This window comes from Chanodichthys erythropterus, chromosome 12 (assembly GCF_024489055.1).
Source record: "Chanodichthys erythropterus isolate Z2021 chromosome 12, ASM2448905v1, whole genome shotgun sequence".
NCBI classification, from domain to species: domain Eukaryota; kingdom Metazoa; phylum Chordata; class Actinopteri; order Cypriniformes; family Xenocyprididae; genus Chanodichthys; species Chanodichthys erythropterus.
The window spans coordinates 13,735,385-13,752,638 of NC_090232.1; the positions used below are offsets into that span (position 1 = coordinate 13,735,385).

The 17,254-nt window shown below is 36.4% G+C and overlaps 2 protein-coding genes across 3 annotated transcripts; both read right to left on the reverse strand.

The window, feature by feature from the left end:
* Nucleotides 1-1,702: 1,702 nt before the first annotated feature.
* On the reverse strand, nucleotides 1,703-10,445 carry LOC137032006 (piggyBac transposable element-derived protein 4). Of its 2 annotated transcripts, none has more exons than XM_067403442.1 (5): nucleotides 10,206-10,445; nucleotides 9,932-10,120; nucleotides 7,387-8,622; nucleotides 3,493-4,728; nucleotides 1,703-2,390 (listed from the first exon to the last, which is right to left on the reverse strand). In XM_067403442.1, the coding sequence occupies exons 2-5, from the start codon at nucleotides 10,084-10,086 to the stop codon at nucleotides 1,916-1,918; spliced, it is 3,102 nt and encodes a 1,033-aa protein (XP_067259543.1). In that variant the 5' UTR covers nucleotides 10,087-10,120; nucleotides 10,206-10,445; the 3' UTR covers nucleotides 1,703-1,915. The 2 variants fall into 2 exon arrangements, with proteins under 2 accessions (XP_067259543.1, XP_067259544.1); XM_067403443.1 differs by lacking the exon at nucleotides 1,703-2,390 and adding an exon at nucleotides 5,963-6,324 and having other exon boundaries at nucleotides 4,414-4,728.
* Nucleotides 10,446-11,874: 1,429 nt separating this feature from the next.
* Nucleotides 11,875-16,711, reverse strand: LOC137032310 (zinc-binding protein A33-like). Its single transcript, XM_067404062.1, has 5 exons — nucleotides 16,487-16,711; nucleotides 16,139-16,231; nucleotides 12,702-12,840; nucleotides 12,539-12,565; nucleotides 11,875-12,395 (listed from the first exon to the last, which is right to left on the reverse strand). The coding sequence occupies exons 1-5, from the start codon at nucleotides 16,709-16,711 to the stop codon at nucleotides 11,875-11,877; spliced, it is 1,005 nt and encodes a 334-aa protein (XP_067260163.1).
* Nucleotides 16,712-17,254: the final 543 nt, after the last annotated feature.

The following is a 17,254-nucleotide window of genomic DNA, read 5'->3' on the forward strand; positions in this document are numbered from 1 at the left end:
GAATTTTTGGGTCAACTAACCCTTTAAGTTACACTGCTGTTCGTGAAAAGGAAAATATGTGCAAAGGAAAAAGATCAAGCACATGCTGTCTCCTCGCTCACACAGATGCATGTTGTCATTCTTAGTTTTGATAACAATGGTTTTTCATTCTTAGTCATATCACCATGTAGTCCGAGACTGATTACCCACTAAAGCTAACCAGGGTTGCTGCTGGAAGAGGTGTTAGTGAGGTCAGCAGTGGTTGCTCACCCTGTGGTCTGTGTGGGTCCTAATGCCCCAGTACAGTGATGGGGACACTATATTGATAAAAAGCACCGTCGTTGAGACGTTAAATCAAGGTCCTGACTACCTGTGGTCCTTAAAGAAAGAAAAAAAAGTAGTATTGTATCCCTGGTGTCCCAGCTAAATTCTCTCCACTGGCCCTTATCAAATCATGGCCTTCTAATAATCCCATTCATTGAATTGGCTCTATCACTCTCTCCTGTCCACCTATAGCCGCTGCACTGTGGCTGCCGTTGCATCGTCCAGCTGGATGCTGCACACTTGTGGTGGGTGAGGAGAAACCCCCTGATATAATAGAGGAAAGCATACAGTAGATGTTTCCACTTGAGCATGCTAAAGACTGGGGGTGTAGGAAACTCTGAAGCAAAGACCTGGACACTCGGGTGTATCTTGTCACTGCAGTTATCAAGTCATCATTTTAGAGGCAGTGCTTAGAGATAGACAAAGCATCTTTAGGCTAATTCATATTGCACAGACAAATGCCAACAAACACCAAAAAACAAGTTGGCCACTGGATGTAGAATTTTATGAAAAATACATTTTCACACCAACAAATGCTGAACGAACATGTTCACTCAGGTGAAAACAAACCCTGGAATGGAAAGGGGGCACTAAGAGCCATTAAAGACCAAAGGTGAGAGTCTCAATAATCCGGCTTATTTGAATGATTCATCTTTACCTTTATGCCAAATATACTTCACCTGATTGGTTTTTTATGTGATGTTATGACAGGATGTTGGATCAGCTGATCTTAAAAAGATTCTTAAATTTGTAATCCCACAGGGGTCATACAAATATGTCAATTAACAAATGGTGGGACAAATAGTTTGTACTTCTTTAAATTTGTTGATTGTTCTCTCTCAATCTGTTATTGATGATGCTGGATGATATACAAATGGGAAAAAAGTCCATACTAATCATTCACTACAGTCACACGGTCCTAAATAATAATAATCATAATAATAAATGAGAGTCACACAATATGAATGCATAGGCTACAATATTAGATTAATATCTCTGCAGCACAGAGAAACATTTTTAAAGAAATAAATACTTTTGATCCATTTAATGCATCCTTGCTGAATAAATGTGACAGTAAAAATCTTTATAATTTCATAACAAAAGATTCAAGTAATGCTGTTCTTTTCATCTTTTTTTTGAAAAATATTAAGCAGCACAACCATTATCAATACTAATAATAAGAGCACCAAATCAGCATATTTGAATGATTTCTGAAGGATCATGACACTGAAGATTGGAGTAATGGCTGCTGAAAATTCAGCTTTCCATTTTTAAAATTACAGTTTGAAAAAAATACTGCTATAAAAAAAAAAAAAGTAAAAATAAATCACACAATATTACTGCCTTTTAAAACTTCTTACCGACCCCAAAATATAAAATGGAAGTACCTACTGACATACCACAACACATTTGTCTCCTCCATGGACTGTTAAACTTATGTAGCAAAAGTAGACAAGTTTGCAGCACTGACTGTAAAAGTAGATAGATATAGAAATACTACCCATATGCGCTTTAATTTTAAAACAAAGGAGTTTTATTTGAATATTCCAGTGAGTGTCATGAAATAAAGTAAGTAAAATTAACATCCATTTAAATTGAACACAGTCATGAATCAATCGGCTTCATGCCACTGATTAAAACAGTCACGCCTGGGTTGAAAGCACAACGGCACTTCGCAAGTCCCACACATGATTGGAGTTTTCTGGTGGCAGAGCCTGCACTTACGTCTACCAACAGTACTGTCTGACATGAAGTACTTGGGCTTGTGGGATCCTTCAGTAACAGATGATTTGGGAGAAGAGGGAGAAGGAGAAGATGACAATGGAGCTGGAGGATGAGCAGAGGAAACTGGTGCAGCATTCTCATCGTCCATTTCTGTGAGCTCTAGAACAAGCTTCTCGAGGAATGCCTTCCGTGTCAGAGCTTTTTGTTTTTTTCTCTCTGCCACCAGTTCATGCAAAATAAACGCATTCTCTACGGTGATGTCCAAAAGGTGATAAAACACACACTGATACCACTTTTTCGGTTTATGTAGCACTCTGTAATGTCCAGTAATGAAACTGGATGGATCCACTGTCCCCACGTTCCTGGGCGGAAAGAAAAAAGCTACTATTTTAAACTCAAAACTGTGAATTAATGCATAAGCACAATAAAATGACACAAAATTGAAATTTGACAAAACCAAAAATTCAAGTTGGTTTAGATCAGGTTCACAACACACTATATATGTTCTGTGACATCTATTTTTAATGCTGACTGTTGTTTATTGGCTTAGTAGCCTAGTTCACAATTTGTGTTGTCTTGTGTATAAGCTACTGGATGCCTTGGATTTCCTTTGGAAGTTCGCATAGTTCGGATGGATGGATGGGTGGATGGATGGGTGGATGGATGGGTGGATGGATGGATGGGTGGATGGATGGATGGATGGGTGGATGGGTGGGTGGATGGATGGATGGGTGGATGGATGGGTGAATGGATGGATGGATGGGTGGATGGATGGATGGATGGATGGATGGATGGATGCCAATCATACTAAATACTGAGAGCATCAGTTTGATTTATATCTCACGAGAAAGCCAGCATAATTCACATTTCTGCCGAAGATAAAGAGAATTTAAACAAATTTCAATGCATTTACAAAGAAGAAAAAACAGCTGCTCAAAGGTTTGAGAAGGCAGCTGAAAGAAAATATTAATACTCTACTATTGCAAGTTAATCAACTGAATGCATTTAATTTATTTAGGTTTAAAAATTGCATTTAGCAATGTACCTATTTATATTCTTTGAAATTAAAAGTTGGATATTAATCGTCAAAATATAATAAACTACTTGAGGGTGAGTAAATGATGACAGAATTTTCATTTTTGGGTAAGCTATCCCTTTAATCTAAAATAATTGCACTCTGAACTGCTATTTTGGAGCAAGAGATACAGGGGGAGTGGCTTTATTGTGTCAGAAGCGTCACTTTGCTCACAGCTGATTTTTCTGCGATCTCTAACCAAGAATAAAACCTGCTCTGGAGCAATTTAGTGGTGTAGCGCATTTTACCCTGGTGATGAACAACGCTAAAACCATTCAATCTAAAAAAAATAAAATAAACGAAACTAAACAAACTCAAACGTACCTGGACAGCCTCTGAAACCAACTTCAAGAAATAGACAAAATGAACATCACTGAGATTCTACTAACCTGTTGTAGTCCAACACCACAGCTGGAATGGGGACCTCCACAAGGGTACAATGTGCATCACCCTTCACCTTCCTCTGGACAGTATCACCTTCATAGGCTTTATGAAATGTAGAGCACATCTGCACTTCCTGGGATCCTTTCCACTCAACAAACAGCAACTCATCATTCCTAATCCAGCGCAAGGTGCCACGTGGAGCGTTCCTTAACAGTCTGTTCACAGAGTTTTTTGGAAAACCTTTCCTGGTCGGCAAAACAGGGCCGCAAGCCCAGACCTTTTTACCCAGAAGGTCCCTGAAGAGTGTGGGACTGGTGTAAAATCTGTCTACAAACAGTTTGTACCCAGAGCCCAACATATTTTCATCCACCAATGCCATAACAGACTCGTAACTCAAGCCCTCGCTCTGTGACGTACATGACTTCCCCTCGTGAATAAAGAAGTCCCATGTATAGCCGCAGCTGCAGTCTGTCAGTGCAAAGAGTTTGTACCCTCTATCTGTAGAGTTGTTTTCGATGCCTAGTTTGATTCCAGGCTTTCTAGGCTGTGCTGCCACTATTCTTTCAACAATGGTGATGTTCTGAAAGGGATGAAAGTAAGTTTTGCAAACCTCCCTTATGAGTTGATACAGAGGTAGAATTTTACCCAGCCGTTCATAGGCTGCTGTTCCCTTTTTCGAGTCATTTAACTCATCTTCCTTGGTATTACTGAAATGAAGAGCATTGGCGATTGTCAGAAATTTTTGATAAGACATGACCTGTGCAGGAAAGGATGGACTGAAGTACTGAGACTCCCTCCAATATTCTGTCAGCAAAGAGCACTTCACGAGACCTGTGTAAATTACCAGTGCTATGTACGACTTCAAGTCTTTTAGAGAAATGTAGAGCCAACGGTCACCCACGTCTCTGCACTTGGTCCCATAGCCATTTGTGTGCCCTACAATGCTCTGCAACATTGTTTTTGGAAACAACAGTTGAAAAAACTGCAGAGGACTTTTACACTTATTCGGAAAAATCTGAGGGCCAGGTTCTTGGACAGGACTGAAATCTATGCAAGGGGGCTCATCATCTACTTCATCGGAGTTGTGCCACCTTTCTGTTGATACACCAGAGAAATCATCATTTTCACTCTCCCTGCAACATCTTTTAGCAGATGTGGAGGACAGACGGGATCTTTTTCTCTGCTGTAGGCTGACCTCTGAATCACAGTCCTCCTCTGGTGGGTAAATGCCAGGTGAAGGCCTATTGCATTGCACAAGAGAAAAACAAAAGAGGATTAGCAATGCACTTAACAACTCTGTTAGACTGTAGGTTATTTTACGCCAACACAATGATTTTTGCTTTTGATTTATCTGCTCAGACCAAAGCATAAAAAATAAATAAATAAAAAAAAATGGAAGACAGGCTGAATGAACATACAAATTCACTTTCCGACAGTAGGTGCCATTTATAGAAAAGCAGAAATACAGTGGTTACCCCGTTCACAAAGCAGAAACTTTGTTTCTATCCTGCTTGACAGGGAGAAGAAATTAAGTCAAACAGTATTTACTTGTTTTCAAACAGCCGTTCAGATTTTTGTATTGGCTGTTTATCAAATAAGGCAGAATACAAGAGTACAGACACAAGAGAATCGGTTCCATACTAATCATTCACTACAGTCACACGGTCCTAAATAATAATAATCATAATAATAAATGAGAGTCACACAATATGAATGCATAGGCTACAATATTAGATTAATATCTCTGCAGCACAGAGAAACATTTTTAAAGAAATAAATACTTTTGATCCATTTAATGCATCCTTGCTGAATAAATGTGACAGTAAAGATCTTTATAATTTCATAACAAAAGATTCAAGTAATGCTGTTCTTTTCATCTTTTTTTTTGAAAAATATTAAGCAGCACAACCATTATCAATACTAATAATAAGAGCACCAAATCAGCATATTTGAATGATTTCTGAAGGATCATGACACTGAAGATTGGAGTAATGGCTGCTGAAAATTCAGCTTTCCATTTTTAAAATTACAGTTTGAAAAAAATACTGCTATAAAAAAAAAAAAAAGTAAAAATAAATCACACAATATTACTGCTTTTTAAAACTTCTTACCGACCCCAAAATATAAAATGGAGGTACCTACTGACATACCACAACACATTTGTCTCCTCCATGGACTGTTAAACTTATGTAGCAAAAGTAGACAAGTTTGCAGCACTGACTGTAAAAGTAGATAGATATAGAAATACTACCCATATGCGCTTTAATTTTAAAACAAAGGAGTTTTATTTGAATATTCCAGTGAGTGTCATGAAATAAAGTAAGTAAAATTAACATCCATTTAAATTGAACACAGTCATGAATCAATCGGCTTCATGCCACTGATTAAAACAGTCACGCCTGGGTTGAAAGCACAACGGCACTTCGCAAGTCCCACACATGATTGGAGTTTTCTGGTGGCAGAGCCTGCACTTACGTCTACCAACAGTACTGTCTGACATGAAGTACTTGGGCTTGTGGGATCCTTCAGTAACAGATGATTTGGGAGAAGAGGGAGAAGGAGAAGATGACAATGGAGCTGGAGGATGAGCAGAGGAAACTGGTGCAGCATTCTCATCGTCCATTTCTGTGAGCTCTAGAACAAGCTTCTCGAGGAATGCCTTCCGTGTCAGAGCTTTTTGTTTTTTTCTCTCTGCCACCAGTTCATGCAAAATAAACGCATTCTCTACGGTGATGTCCAAAAGGTGATAAAACACACACTGATACCACTTTTTCGGTTTATGTAGCACTCTGTAATGTCCAGTAATGAAACTGGATGGATCCACTGTCCCCACGTTCCTGGGCGGAAAGAAAAAAGCTACTATTTTAAACTCAAAACTGTGAATTAATGCATAAGCACAATAAAATGACACAAAATTGAAATTTGACAAAACCAAAAATTCAAGTTGGTTTAGATCAGGTTCACAACACACTATATATGTTCTGTGACATCTATTTTTAATGCTGACTGTTGTTTATTGGCTTAGTAGCCTAGTTCACAATTTGTGTTGTCTTGTGTATAAGCTACTGGATGCCTTGGATTTCCTTTGGAAGTTCGCATAGTTCGGATGGATGGATGGGTGGATGGATGGGTGGATGGATGGATGGGTGGATGGATGGATGGATGGGTGGGTGGATGGATGGATGGGTGGATGGATGGATGGGTGAATGGATGGATGGATGGGTGGATGGATGCCAATCATACTAAATACTGAGAGCATCAGTTTGATTTATATCTCACGAGAAAGCCAGCATAATTCACATTTCTGCCGAAGATAAAGAGAATTTAAACAAATTTCAATGCATTTACAAAGAAGAAAAAACAGCTGCTCAAAGGTTTGAGAAGGCAGCTGAAAGAAAATATTAATACTCTACTATTGCAAGTTAATCAACTGAATGCATTTAATTTATTTAGGTTTAAAAATTGCATTTAGCAATGTACCTATTTATATTCTTTGAAATTAAAAGTTGGATATTAATCGTCAAAATATAATAAACTACTTGAGGGTGAGTAAATGATGACAGAATTTTCATTTTTGGGTAAGCTATCCCTTTAATCTAAAATAATTGCACTCTGAACTGCTATTTTGGAGCAAGAGATACAGGGGGAGTGGCTTTATTGTGTCAGAAGCGTCACTTTGCTCACAGCTGATTTTTCTGCGATCTCTAACCAAGAATAAAACCTGCTCTGGAGCAATTTAGTGGTGTAGCGCATTTTACCCTGGTGATGAACAACGCTAAAACCATTCAATCTAAAAAAAATAAAATAAACGAAACTAAACAAACTCAAACGTACCTGGACAGCCTCTGAAACCAACTTCAAGAAATAGACAAAATGAACATCACTGAGATTCTACTAACCTGTTGTAGTCCAACACCACAGCTGGAACGGGGACCTCCACAAGGGTACAATGTGCATCACCCTTCACCTTCCTCTGGACAGTATCACCTTCATAGGCTTTATGAAATGTAGAGCACATCTGCACTTCCTGGGATCCTTTCCACTCAACAAACAGTAACTCATCATTCCTAATCCAGCGCAAGGTGCCACGTGGAGCGTTCCTTAACAGTCTGTTCACAGAGTTTTTTGGAAAACCTTTCCTGGTCGGCAAAACAGGGCCGCAAGCCCAGACCTTTTTACCCAGAAGGTCCCTGAAGAGTGTGGGACTGGTGTAAAATCTGTCTACAAACAGTTTGTACCCAGAGCCCAACATATTTTCATCCACCAATGCCATAACAGACTCGTAACTCAAGCCCTCGCTCTGTGACGTACATGACTTCCCCTCGTGAATAAAGAAGTCCCATGTATAGCCGCAGCTGCAGTCTGTCAGTGCAAAGAGTTTGTACCCTCTATCTGTAGAGTTGTTTTCGATGCCTAGTTTGATTCCAGGCTTTCTAGGCTGTGCTGCCACTATTCTTTCAACAATGGTGATGTTCTGAAAGGGATGAAAGTAAGTTTTGCAAACCTCCCTTATGAGTTGATACAGAGGTAGAATTTTACCCAGCCGTTCATAGGCTGCTGTTCCCTTTTTCGAGTCATTTAACTCATCTTCCTTGGTATTACTGAAATGAAGAGCATTGGCGATTGTCAGAAATTTTTGATAAGACATGACCTGTGCAGGAAAGGATGGACTGAAGTACTGAGACTCCCTCCAATATTCTGTCAGCAAAGAGCACTTCACGAGACCTGTGTAAATTACCAGTGCTATGTACGACTTCAAGTCTTTTAGAGAAATGTAGAGCCAACGGTCACCCACGTCTCTGCACTTGGTCCCATAGCCATTTGTGTGCCCTACAATGCTCTGCAACATTGTTTTTGGAAACAACAGTTGAAAAAACTGCAGAGGACTTTTACACTTATTCGGAAAAATCTGAGGGCCAGGTTCTTGGACAGGACTGAAATCTATGCAAGGGGGCTCATCATCTACTTCATCGGAGTTGTGCCACCTTTCTGTTGATACACCAGAGAAATCATCATTTTCACTCTCCCTGCAACATCTTTTAGCAGATGTGGAGGACAGACGGGATCTTTTTCTCTGCTGTAGGCTGACCTCTGAATCACAGTCCTCCTCTGGTGGGTAAATGCCAGGTGAAGGCCTATTGCATTGCACAAGAGAAAAACAAAAGAGGATTAGCAATGCACTTAACAACTCTGTTAGACTGTAGGTTATTTTACGCCAACACAATGATTTTTGCTTTTGATTTATCTGCTCAGACCAAAGCATAAAAAATAAATAAATAAAAAAAAATGGAAGACAGGCTGAATGAACATACAAATTCACTTTCCGACAGTAGGTGCCATTTATAGAAAAGCAGAAATACAGTGGTTACCCCGTTCACAAAGCAGAAACTTTGTTTCTATCCTGCTTGACAGGGAGAAGAAATTAAGTCAAACAGTATTTACTTGTTTTCAAACAGCCGTTCAGATTTTTGTATTGGCTGTTTATCAAATAAGGCAGAATACAAGAGTACAGACACAAGAGAATCGGTTCTGGATTCTTCCTTTGCTATTCACTGTCGCTTAGCAAAACGGAAACACATTCATGAGGGCCACCAAGTCATAGTTTTATGTAACCCCAGTGGCTCTAGGCATGTGCCTATAAGCACAAATCTTATTGGTTGGTTAGTTCACAGTGCGACAGAAAAGTGATAAGAACACTTCATGGAAATGTCCATCTGAAAAGATGCATTAATAGCCATGAATTCAAATTAATTTAATCGCACCAAAGATTCATCTTGTGTTAATAGTCATTTAAACCATGTAAAATGTGACAAACCAACAACAACAAGAAAAAAATCTCTGCTTTGTACATCGCCATTTTTTTTTAAATTATCTAGTTACATTTATTATGTCTTACTCTGATCGAGTAAAGGGATTGTATCTTTTCACAAGACTTGCTTCATATAGATTTGTTCAATGATTCCTTTATGATCTTTTTGGATATTTTTTATTTTCTAGTTACCTTGACTTTCATTGGAGGTTTTATTCAAAATATATTAATTTGTGTTTTGAATATTAAGTTTTATGGGTTTGGAATGACATGAATAAATGTAAGTAAACAATGACAAAATTGTGTGTGAACTACCTTATTAAGAATTGTGGCAGAAGGCCCTGAATGGCATGTTGTTGCTGGTGTTTATCTTTATATGGAAATATAAATATTGCTATAGTCTATTGCTATTATGACTATGGCTTTTATGACTATAGAAATGTGATTATTTATTATGGACCTAAAATGTTTCCTTCAAGCTCCCATTTATTAGTGTTGCTGTTACTATAGCAAAGAAAGCAATGTGACATTTTTGTGAGGGATGTCATACAATGATAATATTTAACCCACATCAAAAATTTGAGTGCTAAAGCACAATGTTAAAAACCCTCAAGAAAATGTGTAGAAAAACTCACTGATCTAGAACAGAGTCAAGGCCATCCATAAACATTTCCTCTGCTGTGCTGTCCACACTGCTGGCCACACTGTCCCGGTCACAGATATCCGTATCTTCATCACTACTGCCTGTGCTCTCCTCCACACCATTCTTGGTACTTTTCTTTGGAGCCATCAAAGAACTGAAGATCAATTTTTGCGGATGTTTGCTGTTGAATAATCAGTGGCCAGTGTGTTAGGTAACATAAACCACATCATGTTATCTTTATTCCAATATTGCATAAAATGTCCTACCTTTTAGCACTCAAAATAGCAAGTCAATGTCTATGCACCGCATGAGTGGCATTGTTGACTACGACAATAATTCATGCCCCAGTCAGAGACGCGCGCGTAAAGTATAGCCTACTTTACCTATAAGCCTAGCATGTAATCTTACAACACCACAAAAAAACAAAAACAAAAAAAAAAAACAGCCGTTTCAAAGAAAACTTGCACAACTCACGTGCTAAGTTAAGAGAGATGTCATACAACGGTATTCACTTGTTCGCGCGAGAGTCCCAGAAAGTGGCATAATCCGCATAATCTTCTTCTGTTTTATGGCGGGTGGCACCGACTTTAAGGTGCATTATCGCCACCTACTGTGTTGGAGTGTGACCCAGAGTTTACCCATTTTATTAGGATCTTTAGATCCATACTGGAACAATATGGGGTTCCATTTGTGCCAAAAATAAGCCATTGCTTTGTGCTTTGTACTGTACATTTTCCCTTGTCAACAGTCATTGCTTAGTTGTTCAGATAAATTAGAAGGCCTATATGTTTATGTGCATGTTCTCTGTTTGTTGATTTGTTCTGTCGTCCTAACTGTATTGATCCTACTTTTTCAGATGAATTAGTAAGCCTATGTTGATGTGTATGTTCTTTGTTTATGACTTCTTGTTCTGTCGTCTTAAAGAGATAGGCCCTAGTTCACCCAAAATTTTAAATTTTGTCATCATTTACTCACCCTCAAGTTGTTCCAAACCTGCTGAACACAAAAGAAGATATTTTTTTTAATTGAAGAATGTTTGTAACCAAACAGTTGTGGTGCCCCATTGACTTCAATAGTATTTATTTAAATTAATTTGACCTAAACCAAGTAAATCATGCTGATGCATCTAAACAAATTTATTTTGAATGAACTAAATGAAATTGTGTGTAAAAACTTAAGTGAAGGTAATGAATTCATTTTGTAATATCACAGAACAATTTGTAATTTAGAAACAGACTTAATACAATTGACCATATAGTTTGATTAATTTGGTGCATTTTAATTTGTCCTATGGAGATGAGAGGGGAAAAAATGGCTTGAATATTTATGAAACATTGTTAAATTTAAAAAAAAAAAAAATTATTTTGAGTTTCTGCATAATATACAAACCAAGAAAGAAAGAAAAAAAATGCAAGAGTGACTGAACAATACAAAATCACCTTAGCAACAGTAATCAACTGAATCAAAATAAAAAAATAAGAAATAAAAAAGGGGCGGGGAGATGGGGGATATAGGAAATAATATTTCCTTAATATAGGAAGAGCATTACTGATATTTTATTCAGGAAGGGCTGCCATACAGTTTGAAATTAGTTTTGGCGCAAAATCACAAGGCCATGATCAGGCTTGATCTCTTTTTGAAAAGCTTTTGAAAAAAAGTCAAAGATAGTTAAACAGTTTTGAACATAACCAAAACATGTGTGACAAAGATCCCTCTTCTATTTCACATCTGTCACAAACTGGAAAAATAGAATTATAGGCCTATCTTTTACTCAAATTAGTTTTGGCGCAATACAATCTATGTACCACATGCGAACCGTAGAAATGTTTTAAAATCTAAAACAAGCATTTAAATTTGGATTTTTAATTATAAAAACCATTTTCATCTTCATATTAGGGGTGTAAATTCATTTAATGTAATTGACAGGTGTGATGATCAGTGGGCTTGAGTTTTTACCGGTTTCATTATAGGTTCTGGGCTAAAAAACGGATAGAGGTTTCCAGTGAAAGACTGGCCAGTGTAAGAGTAGATATGAGAGCAGGATTCCACATCATAAAAGGAGACCAGACCGTCCTCATAATCCACAAACACACTGACCTGCTGTGGCTTCACTTTCAGACACAGAGAGACATAGGGACTAGCACAGGCACTATATTCATTCTCCTTCCTCAGAATCACAGACCAGCATCCATTACTGGGACTCAGTTTGAGTTTTCCATTCCTGTTAATGGATTCACTGGCCACTCCTAAAGCCCATTCAGGGTTTCCTTTGACCTGCACCTCAAAATAAAATCTCCCTGAGGAGAATCTCTCCTTTCCCAGAACAATTCCATATTTTTCAAATCTCTCTGGTTTGTCTGGGAGTTCCTGCCAAATGTCTCCACATTTCACTTGTTTTCCATCATCAGACAGAATGAGGTTTGGATGAGCTATATCAGGATCCAGTGTCACATCCACTGAGAAAACAGAGAATATGAACCATAACTTCACAATACAAACATTTTGTGACAATGATTTTTTAAATATTTAATCCAGTTCATACTGTAGCGGAATAATGAAGCTGTGAGTAGCTATATGAATGTAATCTAGCACACTGTACCTGCATACTGCCGCATCCTCTTCAGCTCTGTAGAGACACATGACAATAAAACATCATCAGCTCTTTGAATTTTTTTTTATGTGAGGAATTATAGACAAGCTTTGGGGTTACATTGAAAGATTTGTGCACAACATCATGTTTTTCAATGTATGTACAGACATACCATTTTGCGTGAGTTTCTCCTGTAGAGTGTCCTTCAGTTGAGTCAGAGCTCTCCTCAGAGTCTCCAGACACTCATCGGTCTTCATTCTGATCTCAGACAAGTTCCTGGTGTTTCTAGAGTTGGACAGGGATGAGTAAATCTACAGCAGGAGAGAGGAGAAATCCTGGTAACACTTTACATTAAGGTTCCCTTTGTAAAGGGTTTATAAAGGTGTTTGTTAATGAGTAATAAGTCATTTACAAATGCATTATAAATCATTAATAATGCAGTTATAACTGCATGATTTAAAAGGGTGACTTTAATGCAATACCTGCCAAATAGTGAGCCATTTTTAACTCATGTGTTATAAATGCTTAATAAATGTATTTATTAACACTTATTTAACCCAAAACCAGATTCCTGGCTTATTTCATGATGCAGCAAAAACTGACTATCAAGGTTCACTTTCACAGGTTATTAATGTTTATAACTCATTAATTAATAAATGGTTCACAGGTTTCCACTTTACATTAAGGTTCACTTTCAAAGGTTATTAATGTTTATAACTCATGAATAAATGGTTCATAAGTGTCCACCCTACATTAAGGTTCACAGTTAACTAATATTGGAATTAATTTTTTCATTTTTATGGTTATTATCTTATGTTTTATTTTCAAAATAAAGTTGGAATTTCATCTTTAAGAAAAAAGAAATCATTTTTTTTATACACTGATGTAGATCGGCTTCATAACCTTTTTGAAGAGTATCATGGGTAAGACAGAAACTTCTGGTAAGCAACATGGTAAGAAAAGTGGCAGTCATGATATATTAATAAGATATTAATAAGAAAACCACAAATACAACACCCTGCAGTCTAATAGTCTGATTTTTGCTGCACCATGAAATAAACCAGGAATCTGGTTAAATAAGTGTTAATATATTTTATAACATGTGAGTTAAAAACGGCTCACTATTTGACAGGTATTACATTGAAGTCACCCTTTTTATTCATGCAGTCATAACTGCATTATTAATGATTTATAATGCATTTGTAAATGACTTATTACTCATTAACAAACACCTTTATAAACCCTTTACAAAGGGAACCTTAACCCTTTGATGCACAACATGGGTCAAAAATGACCCGGCTGAGTTTTTATTTTCTATATCTTTGCAAGAAATTATTTTAATCATTCAGTATTCCAGGTATTCCTCAATTAACTTGTTTTTGATCATCACAAATCCTCATTTTAATTTTTTCTTTCTTACTTTTTTAATAAAAATCATTTTTGTATCACTACCCTTCTAATGCGCAACATGGGTCAAAAATGACCCTTATTCATTTCCTATGTAATTTCAATCATGGTTGAGTGTTTCTTTGCTGAATCTTTAAAAGAAATGTATTTTATCATTCATTTATTCCAGGTATTCCTTAAATATCTTGTTTTTGATTGTAAAAAATCATTATGTTCATTTTTTCTTTCTTACTTTATAAACAAACACAGTTTTTGTCTGTCTACATCAATTTTACACACATGGGTCAAAAATGACCCATATTCATTTCCTATGTAATTTCAGTCATGACTGAGTGTTTCTTCGCTGAATCTTTGAAAGAAATTTATTTTATCATTTATTTATTTCAGGTATTACTTAAATATCTTGTTTTTGATTTTCTACAAATAATTATGTTTATTTTTCTTTCTTACTTTATAAACAAACACAGTTTCTACATCAATTTTACACACATGGGTCAAAAATGACCCATATAGAAATCTTTAAGATTTGCAAATTTTTGCAAGTAGGAACATATTTACTGCAGACAACTGTTCATCTACCACACATTTCACATCTTAACAAGGCTACTTTTGTATATTAGGCTATATATTTCATAATTTTTAATTTTTTGTCATAAATCAATGCAATTGGTCATCCTTTATGTCTGTTAGCGTTCCTGAAATGTAACAGTTTTGGACAAATACAACATGAGTCAAAAGTGACCCGAATTAGTTATTTTCTATATCGCATATATTACAATAAATTAATTTTATCATTCATTATTCCATCTATTACTCAATAACCAAATCCTTATTTTAATTTTTCCTTTCTTTTTGAATGAATTTTTTTGAATGTGTGTGTCATTACCTTTCTAAAGGCCAACGTATACTTCACTTTTTATGTGTACGTGAGGGTCAGCATACAGATTTTTTTAACTTTTTATAATTTCCGCCGGATTTCTGTAACTGTGTATGTGAAACGCTGCACATGCACATTTAAATTGCGTTTGACTGTTCGCAAAGTACACTTTCAGCTTTTTTTACAGTGATGTCATCATCCACCTCAGTTCTGTTGAGGACAGCCATTAACACTCTAGATAAAGAAATTCAAAATCACTGTTGATCGATACACTTATTATATATTTTCACTGTTGGACAGAAACCTTGTTCAAAACTGTTACTTTTCAGGAACACTGATAGATGTAAAAGGTGACCAGTAGCATTGGTTTATGACAAAAAATACAAATTATGAAATATAATATACAGCCTATTATATGAAATATAATATGTCTTTCATCCATCAAATATACAAAAGCAGCCATGTTGAGACATGAAATGTGTGGCGGATGAACAGTTGTCTACAGTAAATATGTTCCTTCTTGCGAAAATTTGCAAAGGTTTCTATATGGGTAATTTTTGACCCATGTGTGTAAAATTGATGTAGAAATACAAAACCTGTGTTTGTTTATGAAAAAAAGAAAGAAAAAATAAACACAATGATTTGTTAAAATCAAAAACAAGATATTTAAGGAATACCTGGAATAAATAAATTACAAAATACATTTCTTTCAAAGATTCAGTGAAGAAACACTCAGTCATGACTGAAATTACATAGGAAATGAATACGGGTCATTTTTGACCCATGTGTGTAAAATTGATGTAGAAACTGTGTTTGTTTATAAAGTAAGAAAGAAAAATAAACATAATTATTTGTAGAAAATCAAAAACAAGATATTTAAGTAATACCTGAAATAAATAAATGATAAAATAAATTTCTTTCAAAGATTCAGCGAAGAAACACTCAGTCATGACTGAAATTACATAGGAAATTAATACGGGTCATTTTTGACCCATGTGTGTAAAATTGATGTAGACAGACAAAAACTGTGTTTGTTTATAAAGTAAGAAAGAAAAAATGAACATAATGATTTTTGTCAATCAAAAACAAGATATTTAAGGAATACCTGGAATAAATTAATGATAAAATACATTTCTTTCAAAGATTCAGCAAAGAAACACTCAACCATGATTGAAATTATATAGGAAATGAATAAGGGTCAAAATCCCCACCACTAAAACACAGACATGTATGGAACAAACACAGAGTGATGCAAACATTGAAAACTCCCAGTGCTGTTGGATCAAAACTAAATGATGTATAATAAATATTTAATTTAAACTCACTTTTCTGACTGCTGCTGAGTGTTTGACTTCTTGAATCTTATTGATTCTGTCGATCACCTGCTGCACATCTTTCTGTGTCTTCATCAGTTGAGTCTATAGACACAGAACAACACGCAATATGTTTTCATAATTGATTAATTTATTTCACAAAATCAAAAAACATATGATTTGTCATGATACGAGCCCTTTAAAATCAGCTTTGTTAGTAACTTATACCTTCTTCGCTTCACTCTCCTCTTCTTAAAAAAACAGTTATGTGGTTCTTGTGATCTCCGTCAGTGCAGGACAGACACAACATTGTCTGATCATCTCTACAGAACAGCTCCAGAGGTCTCTCATGTTTCTGACATAGTCCTCCAGATTACTCGCAGGAGTGATTAAGTTGTGTTTCTTTAAAGCTGCCTCTCTCAAATGACACTCCCGGTGAGATTCACAGTAAGAGCTCTGACACACCAGACACGACTTCAGGGCTTTCAGCTTTATTTCCTCACAGATGTCACACAGAACTTCAGTTTTTTTCTCAGGACTTTTCTTTTTATAGTGATCTACGAGCTCTTGGAGTGTGGTATTCATCTTGATATCAGGTCAATGCTTGAATGTTTCTTTACAGTATGGACAGTTGCAGGTCTGGTTGTCGTCCCAGTGTTTATTCAGACAGGTCTTGCAGAAGTTGTGTCCACATGGAGTGCGGACTGGATCAGTGAACACGTTCAGACATATAGAGCACTGAAGCTCCTCAGTCAGTGGACCACTGAAGATGACATGACTGGAAAGAGAAATGATGATGATAAATCTACACTACTAGTCTAAAGTTTGGACACACATAAAGCACACAATGAAGGAACCAGGAACCACCCACACGCTACACCAAACATCGACTGACAAAGCAACAAGAGAAACACAAGGACTAACAAGGTAACAAGACAACACACTTTTAAACTAAAAGTAAGAAAGTATACTTTCAGACTAATTTTAATGAACTTCTCAGAAAAATACTTAAAATTAAGCTTAAGTATACTTGACTATTTATTGAATAGTATTGGTCCCACTTTATATTAAGTGGCCTTAACTACCATGTACTTACATCAAAAAACAAGTACAGTGTACTTATTGGGT

Excerpts from the sequence above, each read along its gene's own strand:
- LOC137032006 (XM_067403442.1), bottom strand. The coding sequence starts at position 10,086 with ATGGCTCCAAAGAAAAGTACCAAGAATGGTGTGGAGGAGAGCACAGGC. Across the intron at positions 4,729-7,386 it reads GTGGTGTTGGACTACAACAG|GCCTTCACCTGGCATTTACC; the intron begins GTTAGTAGAATC and ends GCAATGCAATAG. Across the intron at positions 2,391-3,492 it reads GTGGTGTTGGACTACAACAG|GAACGTGGGGACAGTGGATC; the intron begins GTTAGTAGAATC and ends CTTTCCGCCCAG.
- LOC137032310 (XM_067404062.1), bottom strand. The coding sequence starts at position 16,711 with ATGAATACCACACTCCAAGAGCTCGTAGATCACTATAAAAAGAAAAGT. Across the intron at positions 12,841-16,138 it reads ACTCAGCAGCAGTCAGAAAA|ATTTACTCATCCCTGTCCAA; the intron begins GTGAGTTTAAAT and ends CTCCTGCTGTAG. Across the intron at positions 12,566-12,701 it reads GGAGAAACTCACGCAAAATG|AGCTGAAGAGGATGCGGCAG; the intron begins GTATGTCTGTAC and ends GTGTCTCTACAG.